The 14,114-nt window shown below is 41.7% G+C and overlaps 1 protein-coding gene across 1 annotated transcript in view; it reads right to left on the bottom strand.

Annotated features, from left to right (window-relative positions):
• The window catches only part of LOC126528211 (probable serine carboxypeptidase CPVL), a 33,251-nt gene that overhangs the window by 18,946 nt on the left and 191 nt on the right, over positions 1-14,114 (bottom strand). Inside the window, exon 1 of the mRNA XM_050176098.3 lies at positions 13,787-14,114. This exon is cut by the window's right edge and continues 191 nt beyond it. Coding sequence (XP_050032055.2) covers positions 13,787-13,992 — 206 coding nt within the window. The 5' untranslated portion in view covers positions 13,993-14,114. The remainder of the gene's footprint in view (positions 1-13,786) is intronic.

The following is a 14,114-nucleotide window of genomic DNA, read 5'->3' as shown; positions in this document are numbered from 1 at the left end:
CCATCATGGTAGTGTGCTCTATACTGGCTTTACACTAAACAAAGCTACACTCTTCGTAATAACCAGTGAAAGCTTCGCTACATCGATTGCCGCAGCGCAAGAAATCCGCATATATTTTTTTATGCGTAACATTTAAATTCTTTCATCCCACGTGTTAATGGCACGGGAAACTGCTAGCATTATCGACGTCCATTAGCAGTACATAAACTAAGAAACAGAGGTTGTAGGCGCATGTTATGTGCACACAGCTGTTTTCTTCAAGCTTACGTAAATTTTACACGACTTTAATGAGAAGCGAACGGGGAGCCAAGGGACTCAGTTCTTTTATTCGCGACAACCACGTGAAAGAAGCACACAAAATGAACTTCATCGTCTTCTACAGACTTCTTTCTGCGTTTCTTCGTATGGCTGTGGCAAACACGACATTCATGTCATTAGAAAACCACGAGATTTAAAGAAGCTCGATAAAATGCATAATAAGTCCGTGCTTGCCTTTTGCTGTCATCCCTGACACATCCATTTACTCATTCCCTGTCTACCGAAACAATCCTTGAAATAATGTAACATGCAAAAGTCGCTTTTTTGTCCAGATCCGGTGAAAAATATATATTGCAGAATTACAGGCTACTTTTCTGATCTGTCTAATCTGTCCAAGGCGATAGAGAAAAAATATCTAAAAGAGTAACCTCATTTTGTCATAAACATTCCATTCTCGCTGAGTAGAGCTTCTTGCGGACGTAGAAGGCTCAGGATGCTTGAGCGATGAAAGTATCATATTGTTATGAACATTCCATTCTCGCTGATCAGAACATCTTGCGGACGTAGTAGGTTCAGGATGCTTGAGCGATGATAGTGTCATATTGTTATAAACATTTCGTTCTCGCCGAACAGAACATCTTGCGGACGTATTAGGTTCAGGTTGCTTGATCAATGAAAGCGTCATATTGTTATAAACATTTCATTCTCGCTGATCAGAACATCTTGTGGACGTAATAGGTTCATGATGCTTGAGCGATGAAAGTGTCATATTGTTATAAAAATTTCACTCTCGCTCAGCAGAACTGCGGACGTAGTAGGTTCAGGATGCTTGAGCGATGAAAGTGTCATATTATGAACATTCCATTCTCGCTGAGCAGAACATCTTGCGGACGTAGTAGCTTCAGGATGCTTGAGCGATGAAAATGTCCTATTGTTATAAACATTTCACTCTCGCTGAGCAGAACATATTGCCGACGTAGTAGCTTCAGGATGCTTGAGCGATGAAAGTGTCATATTGTTATAAACATTTCGTTCTCGCCGAGCACCTTGCGAACGTAGTAGGTTCAGTATGCTTGATCGATGAAAATGTCATATTGTTATAAACATTTCATTCTTGCTGATCAGAACATCCTGCCGACGTAGTAGGTTCAGGATGCTTGAGCGATGAAAATGTCCTATTGTTATAAACATTTCACTCTCGCTGAGCAGAACATCTTGCGGACGTAGTAGGTTCAGGATGCTTGAGCGATGAAAGTGTCATATTGTTATAAACATTTCGTTCTCGTTGATCAGAATATCTTGCGGACGTAGTAGGTTCAGGATGCTTGAGCGATGAAAATCTCCTATTGTTATAAACATTTCGTTCTCGCCGAACAGAACACCTTGCGGACGTAGTAGGTTCAGTATGCTTGATCGATGAAAATGTCATATTTTTATAAACATTTCATTCTTGCTGATCAGAACATCTTGCCGACGTAGTAGGTTCAGGATGCTTGAGTGATGAAAATGTCCTATTGTTATAAACATTTCACTCTCGCTGAGCAAAACATCTTGCGGACGTAGTAGGTTCAGGATGCTTGAGCGATGAAAGTGTCATATTGTTATAAACATTTCATTCTCGCTGATCAGAACATCTTGCGGATGTAGTAGGTTCCGGATGCTTGATCGATGAAAGTGTTATATTGTTATAAACATTTCATCCTCGCTCAGCAGAACATCTTGCGGACGCAGTAGTTTCACGATGCTTTAGCAATGAAAGCGTGAGTGCTGTCTTCATGTCTTTTTGTATCTTGTGTTTGACGTCTTGCGCAAAAAGTATCAGTTTCCAATTCTACTATCAACAAGGCAATTCAGGTTATCCTTCTTGAATGTCAACTCAGTTTGTGTGAGCCAAGTTTTTTCTGAAAACGGCGCACAAGATTCGTACTAGGTGTGGTCACGAAGACGGGGTAAGGGCTGCTACGAAGCAACTGGACAAGCCATAATGCCCACGTCTTTTTCTCCAGCGTGCCGGCAGCAAATGCAAGAAGAAATGCGGATACATCTAGTTGGCTCTACTAATTCAAGAGACTGAATACTAAAAGGCCTTGAAAATAAAAAAAATACAAATAAATATTTGGAGGCCTATGCATTTAACACGCTGAATCAACTAAATTTATTCGCAAAACTACAGTGTTTTCAAATGCGTAAGCATTTCATTTCCTACCCAACGAGGAAACATGTCCGTCACGAAAGACGAATCACTATAAAGGAAATTATGTATAAAACACTGCTCATATGAAGGCTTTGTTGAAATATTTGGTGATGGTGGTTTTCCTCTTCCAATCCCTTTTCTCGCTTTCCCAGTGTAGGGTAGGCTACCGGACTCAGCCTGGTTAACCTCCGCCTTTCCCTTATGACCTCTCTCTCTCTTCTCGGTGATGGTGGAATAAAAGCCACCTTTAGACTCGCATATAGACCTGACTACGTGCATTGTCGGCATCAACGAAATTGCTATATTGCGAAAATTTAATGCCAAACATGCCACATCCCCGTTACGTTTCGGTGGCCGCGGGATGCACCTTCCGTTCGGGCGTTCCTTCACCCACCAAAATGCCACCGATCTATCAGGGCTCACGCGCTTTGGCTAGCGCAACACAGACATGTAAGCAGTCGATGACTCGATGATAGGATGGTAAAGAGTAATGAGGGGTCATATGGGTCTCATCACGTGACAGTGTTTCGACGCGGATGGCTATTTTGCTAAAGAGCAATAAGGGCCTATATTGGTCGGATCAATTTTGATAATGTTAACAAGCACGAATAATGGTTGATAAGCGTCGGATAAAATCTGATAAGGTTGATAAGGACCGATAAGAGTTGATAAGGGTCGGATCGTGTCCGATAACGTTGATAAGGACAGGTAAGCGTTGATAGGCTTTATACTGGGCGGATCAAGTTTCATAACATTGGTGATGACACTGGGCTGCATAGAGATGAGCAAGTCGCAGTATGCTTACGCATACTTAGTCAACTCCCAGAGGAGTACTTGCGTGAGCTTTTAGTTTCGCGTCATTTTTTTTATAAGCTTTATACTGGCCGGATCAAGTTTCATAACATTGGTAATGACACTAGGCTGCATAGAGATGAGCAAGTCGCAGAATGCTTGCGCCTACTTCGTCAACTCCCACGGGAGTACTTGCGTGAGCTTTTAGTTTCGCGTCATTTTGTTAGGGCTTTTATAGTCCTATTTTATTTATATAAAACAGCGTGCTCCAAATGCATCAGAAGAATCGCTTCTTCAGAAAATTACACGAAGCGTTCCGTAATCCGGGATACCTGGACTGATATTATTTATGGAAAAATTACATTGCCGAAATTGTCCACATTTTTGAACACGCGAATATCATCATTCTTGCAGATGCCACTACCCTTTCCGTTCAACTTCGCGATAACAGTAATCTTGGGTCATTACCTAATGACTCCTGAAAGCAATGGACTGAATGGAACATGGTAATTCTCCTAAAATAAATAACTGAAAAACAAAAGCTCTCATCGTGGCCCCACCACGAATGCCCACTGTGCAGAAGTTAAGTTTGAAATTGGAATTCAAATTGTTGGAATAGTTTTGAACGTCAAAACTTTTGGCATGATAATTATTCAAAATTTTATGTGGAGTGGTCATACTGATGTTAAAATTATTGCATCTCGTTTAGTCGAGCCATGTGATTTACCTTGTAGACTCGAAAAAAGCTACAATCTCGAATATATTTTTTACCAGGGGATATTTTAGGATGTACAAAATTTTCAATAATGCCTGCAGTACATAGCGAAACTATAACTTGAACTGGATTGCTCTCAGACACGGACATGTACTTGAGCTAGCAATCGATTTGCATGATTGAATAATTGACAAAAGTTCCCAAATTATGTTTTCAACTTAGTTCTTCACGTCACACATCCTTATTTACATATTGTAGCCGGTGAAGAACTTGAATATGGCCTTGTTGGTATTTACAACGTGACCTATTGACCGCTAAAGAAAGACCAGAACAGCGAGCTTAAAATAGATATTCGCGGGATTGCAATGCTGAGGTTGGCACTGGCTTGAATAATTGCGCGTATATTTGATGAAAATTCCGCAGTTGTTTTAGTTACCGTTTTGAGCACGACACTGGTTTACTCAGAGAGGGCGATTTTGATGTCGCTCTTGGTTTTCGCTAAAGACGCCGAGCTCCTCAGACGGCTATGAATGCGCCCCCTGCCCCCGCCCTTGTTCCTCCACATAACAGGCATTCCAGACAACCGTTATTATAATATTTTTATTATCGTCACCATTATGCATTGAAGCAGAAAAAAAAACTGGAACGCCATGGTACAGTTTCACACATTTTCATAATCAATATATCGAAACTGACCTCAACTTCGGAATTTGTTCCAAGAGTATACACCTCGAGTACACCTCCAGTACTCACTGGGCATTATTCGTACATTATAATATGTATCTTAGAGCAGTTGGTTAAAAACATGCTTGTTTAATTTTTTAAGTTGTCAATTATGCTTTTCGATTTCTCGTGGAAGTAATGGGCGCCTCTTCATATAATCTAGCTGAACAACTCAAATTGTGTGGTCTAATACAGGTGAATTTTAAAATGTGGTGTATTCCGTAAAAAAAAGCCATAAATCATGAACACGAGGTGAGATACACTATTTTTCTCCCACCTATGATACTGCCACTTTGGGGGGATACCACGTCTAAGACCAACATCGGTAAGTTAGCTTTATGCCATAAAAAGAAGAAAAAGAAAGGTCGTTCCTTCAAATTATGACGATATTTAATTCGAAGCCCATACGTCCTAAATGTTTTCTACGTTTAATATCATTAGTTTGCAAGAATTGTATGAAGTTCATCTTGCCCTCAAATCTAAGAAAGGTTTGAAGTATAACCAAAACGATTTCCTGACATTAATTAACCTTTCGAAGTCTAGAAAAGCTCTATACAATACTAGGAAAGAAATAACTTAGTATTACCACTCACGCGCACCTCTTGTCGATCTAGTCTTTTAAATATTCGCGTTCCTGCCTTACTGAATAAATTCAAGCTCGGTGTTAGTGAATTATATAACATAACAAAGAAAGTGATAAGAGGCAATTATTTTTCAGAAGAACGCATTCTTTTCTGTGTAAACTATTAGACGTCGTGACTTGATTTTATGATGCGTTCATCTGTCCGACAAAATGCTACGAAACCTGAATATGCAGGCATGTACACGTTTCCATTACTTCAGGAATGGCATGATTGTTACAATTCGTAACACGTTGGCGCCTACCATGGTGTTCATGCCTATCAGCTCTATTTGTTGTCTGTGTTCATTATTAGTGTTCCTAAGAACGGTTATATACTGTGGTCCTAATGTTTGCCATAAGAAATTAACTAAGGATTTCTGTTGCGCATATCTTCCTATTCACGCATATGATAAATCTTAATTGTTAACTTTATGCAGTCTGAAGTGCAGACAGGCTAGGTCTCATGTACGTCTACTCCTTCTTTTCGTTGCGATGGATTAGAGCAAGAATCTTCTGATGTACTAACCGGCAGCTATTAGTCTTTGTCCCAGCGTTCGTTTTGTAAATGAAACCGGATAAAAATTGCTTCATTGATTGATTGAATGATTGATTCTTTTGCGACACAATGGGTACAGAGGTGAACTTTCGCTAGAATATCACCGAGAATCGCATATCGCGGGAAAATGTCATGAGACAAGGCAGCGACCACGTGTCTGAGGATACTACAGCAAGCCAAAAGGGTAAACTGTTATTGGCTAGACCGCTTGTTTCAAGAGTTGGACACGCGTCCAAAGGTTATGGAGAAGCTGACGTCTGTCTTCTGCGTCATTGAACGTGCTTATATGCTATTCTGTCAAAAAAAAAAAAAAAAGAAGAACGCTTCGGACATTGGCATGATCCCTCATAGAACTTTCCGTCGCGTTCTCTGGTCATGAAATTGTTGTGGCTATCCTTCAACAACGAAGGCGTCTGAAGACTGTTGGGAGCTGGGAAGAGCGTTAATTCAAAGAAGACATGCGCACCTGTTTTACTTATTATTCCATGGCGTCTGCGTTTAGGTTGCCTCACGTGATAGAAAAATGTTTTGCCTGCACCTTATTAAAACCTGTGTTCTCTCACGAGCGATGATGGGCTCTCAAGTTTGTCGATCATTGCTCAAAGCAAAATAGCATTTCAAGGTATAAATTTTACTGTTATAATTAATAACTTCGCAGAAGCTAAACGTCGGGAAAAGAACATCTAAAGAAAAATAAGGACTTCTGCTTCTAGGACATTATATTAGAATGAAATAAAAAGTGCACTGTCTGCAAAGCAATTAGATGCACTGTTTAAAAACAAAGCATTCTGTGCCTACGATTTGCTGGTCTGGTAGAACTAAGTACAAATGTGAGATACGTTCCTCGACTAATACAGAGTGCCTTCTTAGGAAGATAGCAAGTAATAATTAAATACGGACGTTTTGAAATAAAGGGACGATTGCTTCGGAGACATGCCATCAGTGGCTTCGGGGACAGCCATACATGTATATAGATGTCTTTGGTTCTTTTTGTGCCCATAGATATGTCACTACCGTCAATACCTCGACAGGCTTCTACGTTGTCGTAGTCCTCGTGAGACCGTAAGCTCTCGTAGATAAAGGCAGCAAGACCGTTCGCTCGTCATCCGCTACCACTGCTACCTCTGTAACTCGTACAAGCTTTGTGTGATTTAGATTTTAACGTGACGTTTGATCTCCGGGATTTTCAATTTGTTTGTGCTGTGTAAAATTTCTAATATTAAATTTACGAAAGAAGGAAAAATATATTGCGGCCTTATGGCTAGATCATCGAACTGTTTGCTGAGGGACGAAGGCTCACTTCTACGATCGGGCGCGCACTTTTTGTTGCGACTCAAAACGAGGCGTGACCGGAACCTATTAACAAACTACCTACCGCAAAATTCTTACGCAACGAAAAAAAAAGCATTGCATTAAACACTGCTACGCTCTGTATACCATTTCGCTAAATGAAGTGCCGCTCCAGTGGTAACTGAAGATGCTATTCGATGATTTTCTTTGCCTTTCTCGGCTAGGTATGTAGCATTCCTTTGACTATCCACCTTACCCATGTCGTTCCCAATAACGTCGGACCTAAACTGAAAGCTAAATGAGAAATGATACGAGTGGTTCCTATTCGAAATCATAGGCACTTACCCACTAGGGAACATTAGTCAAAAAGCATAATGTAAAGGCGAGAACTTATAAAAACCAAATTATTCTTAGGCTCCTGTTGACCGCATTGCTTGGTCGTCGAAGGTATGCAGCGTCCTTTCCATTAGATACAGCGGATTAATTACGTGTAGCGGTAAACAGACCTAATGAAGGCCGCTAAGAGATCCCGTCAAGGTGTGACGCGAACCAAATCATCAGTAAATGTTAGATAAGGAGTCAGGATGAAAACAGCAGAAAGATAACGACGAGAGATGGGGGGACGTCCATAAAAAGATGGCTGGAGGAGACAGCGCGGCACGATTGGGCCGTAAAAAAGGGAAAGCAAGAGAGGAGGCAAGAATAAATACGGCGCAAAAGGGGACGAGACACACTTGTGCATATTTTATACACTCTACTCAAGTTTCTTCACCTTAAATATTTTTCATGGCATTTCGCTATATTGAAAATACTTTGATAGCGAAGTATTTTTGCTGTAACCTAAATACTTTTCAGAGTATCTTGTACTCAGTAGTTCATATACGTAGAAGAAAAATCGAATCTGTTTAGCAAAGGAGAACAAGGCCGGACCACCAAGTTGCAACAGGCACAATTCCTTTGTTCAACACAATCATCTGCACGCAAAGCTGTTTCACCAAGCGGTCTGATCACTCGCGGAGCATACGCGCGGAATGGTTCCATGAAGATTCAACCACGCCATGTTTCTGCATCCCCCCTCCTTTTCCTTAACTCCATTATAGTTTTTCTTTCCCCATTGTAGCTTTCTGAAACGTGTGCATGTTTATGTTGTCCCTTTGGTAGCGCACATGTAAAAATCTGCTGCTACCGAGGCGCCTGCCTCGTGGTGGGCATGAGATTTGGTACCAAGTGTGGCTTCCGTGGCCACTCTTAGCAATAAGGAGTCGTTGCGCTCTCCAAGAGAGCAGACTGTGGCTGCCAGAGCTAAACAGCAACGTGGCGGCGTTAACTCAGCATAGTGCACAGGCAGCTGTGACTACAGGCAGCTGCAATTTCGCCCCCGAAGCTCGATCGTGCGGTGTGAATGTTTAGAGACTGCGTGTTGCACGGGAATTCTCAGTTCTAAACTCGCGTCCGTCACGTGAGAATGGCGGCAGTAACGTGCAGTGTCTGGCTGCGGCCGTGGAATATGGGAAGCCGAGAGAGTGTCGCCGTGAGAAGGAGAGAAAACAATCAGTTTTATTTTAAATTTGTGCCAAGATGACAGTGGTTGTAGAGGCACAACTCGGTGGGTTTCAGACTAGTGATGCTGAAGCTGCCCGAAGCTATGTTGTGGTGGTCATTAAGCTGCCTCCGCCAAATGTTCTTTGTACAGTTACCTTTATAATCGCCAAATCAGGCTGCACAGGACAGTAATCATCTTAGATGGTAGAAATTTGAGGCTCAGTACTTTGCAGTAGGCTCGGTGTCACCAGCAGTGCTTATAGGTGTCGCGGAAATGTGTCCGGAAGTGCCGGGTGACTAAGGTTCGAATCTTTGACTACCAGCTTTTGTCGGTTGCAGTGCAAAGAACGAGGTAGAGTCAAGAATTGAGACAAACAAACAACCTTGAATACAAGGCAAGAGACATCTGTAGAAGTAAATAGACTTTGAGCTGCCCACGAGTTGTCTGCGTACATGTCTAAACTTAAGTCAAAAGAAGTGACAGCTGCTTTGAAGTACTCTGAGCTTCATGAACTCTTCCTGCGACATAATGTCGTCGTCCCGTCGAGACCATCTGTAGAGAGACCTTTCAGCATAAGGAGTCGTGTTTTAAGAACAGGGGCAAGCAAACCTCTGGCGAAAACGCCGAAAAGCAATTCATCTTGAGCGCCAATACAGCTTCCTGGCAGGGCATCGTTTCTTTATGTACTGTCGAACTTCACAAGAAAATCTATCTTGAGAGTCTCTTTAAAGTAACGTAATACTTTTTGTAAGTACTTAGAACACTGTACCGTACAGTGGGAGCACATTAAAAAACCCCAAGTGGTCAAATAATCCGGAGTCTCTCACTATACGACTTGCCTCATAATGAAATAGTGGTTTCGACACTTAAAACACCAAATTTTTTGAAAATTTATTACCCAGGTCAAATACCTTTCAGAATTGAGTATTTTGTACCCTACTCGAGTGCATCTTCGCGCTATACTAAGTAACTTATCTTAAATACATTTTTGAAGTACCTTGTGCAAGTCTGCGACGAACGAGCTCTCTTGCTGTCTCAAACCAACTGTAAGGATTTGACTTTGTTACGGCTTATCTGAGTTACGCGAGTTCCCTTAGTGCCACGATTCACAGGACGAGACCGCTGCGTCAAATTGACAGAAGCAGCACGAGACATTGATTCCAGCGAAGCCGTTCTTCGTTGTCTTTTCTTAGTAACCATAGCTTCGCCGTAATCTTGCCGACGATATTAAACTTCGCGGTAATTATGGCGGAGCTTCGAAAGGAGATGGTTGTAAAATCGTTATACGTGCGCAAATATTAAAAAAGCACACACATTGTCTTGCAAGCAATAAATTCCTAGAATAAAAATTACGTTAGGCGATTACATTAGGGAGTTAAGCGTCTTGAGCGTCTCATTGAGCGTCTCATCTTCATGCCGGCATTCTGATTTGCTACTCGATATTGCCTTTTCTTTTAATTTGAAGCAGGTTGTGGCAGAACCATCGCGAGTTACTGCTACCACGGGCTCACTTCTAGACCTTGTATTTGTGTCTGATGCTATTGAAAGGCTGGGTTTCACGGTTAATATTATGCCTAGTATATCCGACCACGATTTAGTGCTTTTCAAAACCAATATGGCACGACCAATCACACGCCAATCAACAAAACAATTTTACGATTTCAATAACGCTGAAGACGAGAGTATTTTAGACCTTCTTGAACAAGAATACGACAATTTTTTTGCAAGGTACAGTGAAGGCCACACAAGTCCGAATGAATTGTGGTTGAACTTTAAACGTACGGTACATATGTGTATTCATCGGTACGTCCCGCTGAAGAAAAAGAAAATTCATAGCCACAGCCCATGGATTACACGAGAAATAATTCACCTAAAACGTCGCGTAAGCAGACTTTCCCGTAACATTTCGAGGGCTGCACACACTACTGTGGCGTCACTTCGTAGAGAGCTATGAAATCAAATAAGACAATCAAAATTCCAATTCATTAATGTAAAACTGCACAACTTCCTCATTAATGACCCGCGAAAATTCTGGACAAATCTAGCTCAAAAAAAGGACCCCATACACAAATTGACAATAAATGACGTGGACATTAGTGACGGACAACAAATAGCGGCAACGTTCAACGACTATTTTTCTTCTGTGTTCCTGCGTGGTGGTGGTCCGTCTACCAATTTCAGATCAACCAGCTTCCAGGTACCCGATCTTAGCATAGGCGAAGAAGGCATTTTTTCCGCCCTTCTACACCTGAATACAAAGAAATCATCTAGACCAGATGATATTCCGAACACGTTTCTTTCCAGATACACGGAATGGTGTTCAAAATTCCTCTTTATTATATTCCGTACTAGTCTACGAGAGGGTGACGTTCCCAGGAATTGGAAGCTGCCTAAGGTTATTCCTGTGCACAAATCTGGTACCAAGCTCCATGTCGCTAATTACAGGCCAATTAGCTTGTTGTGCACCGCAGGTAAAGTGATGGAACACTTTGTTTTCAAACACATCGCCTCATTCTTGGAAGACAATAATTTTTTTTCTGAAGCTCAACATGGATTTCGTCGCGGGTTATCTACTGTGACACAGCTAATTCACACTACCAATGATTTCTGTGAAACCCTTGACAAAGCAGGACAAATAGATGCCATTCTTCTGGACTTTGAAAAAGCCTTCGACCGCGTACTGCATAGTAAACTTCTGCTAAAACTTAGACACATCTTACAGAATCAACAAATTTTACAGTGGCTTGATTCATACTTATCTCACCGGCAACAGTACGTCCAGATATCCAGTTCAAGCTCACCCATCGCTCCAGTATTTTCAGGAGTGCCACAGGGCTCAGTCCTTGGGCCGCTTCTTTTTCTTATATATTTAAATGACCTAAAACTTGACTCTCCTGTGCTGGCCCGTTTTTTCGCAGATGACTGTGTAATTTATCACACAATTCTCACCGAACGTGACCAGCTCGTTCTAAATAACTACTTGTGTGCTGTTAGTAATTGGTGCCAAAACTGGTCGATGACATTAAATGTCACGAAATGCAAACAAATGACCTTAACCCGAAAGAAAGATCCACTGAAGTATTCGTACAAAATTAATAGCGCTCCTCTAGAACCAGTAGAACAATTTAAGTATCTTGGCGTAACGATCAGCTCGAACCTCAGTTGGAGCCCCCACATTAAAAACATGGTTTCAGTGGCATCCAAAAGACTATGGCTAATAAGACACCGGTTAAAACATGCAACCACTAAAACAAAACTTGTAGCTTATACTTTGCTCGTGCGTCCCCTAGTGGAATATGCTGACGTGATCTGGGATCCGCACACTAAAACGAATGTAAAAAGTATCGAGGGGGTTCAGAGAAAGGCACTGCGATTTTTACACCACGCCTACGGAAGACAGGTATCGATATCTGATCTTCTTAGCCGCTCCGGTCTTTCCACCTTGGAATCTCGTCGAAAAATGCACCGTCTGAAGATGCTATTTTCAATCATTAATAATCATACCAAATTAGACTTCCACACTTACATGCAGTACAACACAACCCGACAGACTCGACACAAATACGACAAAACAATTATAATGCCTCAGTGCAGAACCAACACATACAAGCTGTCGTTCTTTCCAAGAACGATAGCAGACTGGAACAAGTTGCCCTACCATGTGGCCACCTTATCATCACCCGATGCATTTTTTTCAGCAGTCAGTTCTAGCCAATAACCTTTGAGAGCTCGTTTTTTTTTTTTTGGATTTGAATCTAACGCGTTTGCATCTTGTTTTGTTTGCTTTGCTTCACAGTAATCTTCTGTGTGCCTATGTGGTTCTCTGTCGTAACTGTTCCTGTTGTTGTTTTCTTGATGGACCGTTAATATGAAAAGCGTCATGTACCCACTCCTGCCCTGGCTACCAAAAGGCGGCCGGCAGTATTGAATAAATAAATAAATAAATAAATAAAAAGGTAAACAGCATGTCACGTCACAGCAGTGCATCAGTGTCTCTTACGTTTCTCGCCAGGTGGCTCCGTCTTGTCTATTTGTGTCTCATTCGTTTAGGTTATTGGACATGGGATTCCTAGACGCACAATTTAATCGCCTTATTTGTTTACGTCCTCAAGAGCACACAGAGGACTATGCGAATCAGAAAATATTTGACCCTATATTTCATTAGCCAAACTAAGGTACACACAAGTAAATACAAGTCTACGTACTATTCTACAGACCTTACACTATTTTTCCACATAGTTGCCGCACTGGCTCAGGCATTTGTTCTATCGCAGCACTAAATATGACATCCCCTATGGTAGAATATGTCCGGCATACTGTGTAACCACAGGTGGACTCCTTTATTGTCTTTACAGCCTTCTGCGAATTCACAAAAGCACCAGCTCACCCTTCTCAAAGCGACACACCTTTCCTCATGCATGGGCTGCATTTATCTGTGAATTTCGATGGATGTTTGTCCTTCGCTCCATAGAAAACGAATCACACTTCATTGCTCGTACACCGTGGACGCGTAAAACACAGTCACCATTTTCAATAACTGACAGCAGCGCCTTGCCGCGCAGCTACCGGCAGATAAGGCCGGGCCGGTCCAAGAAAGGTCCACTGCTGGGAATGAATATGTTGATTTCACATTTACAGCCGCAATTTGGCTAAAAAATCTATGGAAAGAGATCTGATTCGCCCATGTAGGGAAGCTTTCGCAGCTCAGAAACCGGTTTTTCATACTGTTTTTATTTTCTCGTTGGAATTCTATCATTGCTCTCTTGTAAAAATTACGCCACGTTATAAATGTGTTTCACCACAATCCCCGTTCGTATAAAATAAAAGAAGAGTGGAAAATTTAATGTCTTTTTAAGGCTACCATACTCTGCGTTTGAATTCCTTATGAACATTTTGTTTTTCTCGCGCTGAAAATGCGCTGGGAACGTCTAATGCCTATTCTATTCTTAGGATAACGGCTGTAACTAGAGCACACGAGCAACATTCGCCGCCTTAGAATTACTAAACCGCCAATGAATGTTCATGCTCCAAGCTCACCTTCTTGTTTGCCGTGCGCTCGCACATTGATTATGAATCTTTAAATTGGTACTTACTTTTGAACTTCGCAGTTGCCATCTACACTCTGTCCGCCACGTTCAATATTCCCGCAGTTACAAGTATGGGAAAATATAAAAATAAGCAGAGTAACTAAGGGGCCTCTAGGTATATTCATAGCGAGGTTACACATGAACGTCGCGTCAGCCTTGACTGAACGATTCAGACCTGTCACATCTCTATAAAACCTGTTTTGAAAGGTCATGGGCTTCTTAGGAAAGAGCAGATGGGGTTACCAGAAAACCTGACAGCAGTATGACGTTTTAATCTGGGTAGGGACACATGCTTCAAGAAGCCGTTGCTACAAGAAGGAAAAAGTTCAAAATC

Source organism: Dermacentor andersoni, chromosome 9 (genome assembly GCF_023375885.2).
Source record: "Dermacentor andersoni chromosome 9, qqDerAnde1_hic_scaffold, whole genome shotgun sequence".
Taxonomy (NCBI): domain Eukaryota; kingdom Metazoa; phylum Arthropoda; class Arachnida; order Ixodida; family Ixodidae; genus Dermacentor; species Dermacentor andersoni.
Note: the sequence above shows the minus strand (reverse complement) of the source record. Positions and strands in the feature narration are given on the sequence as shown.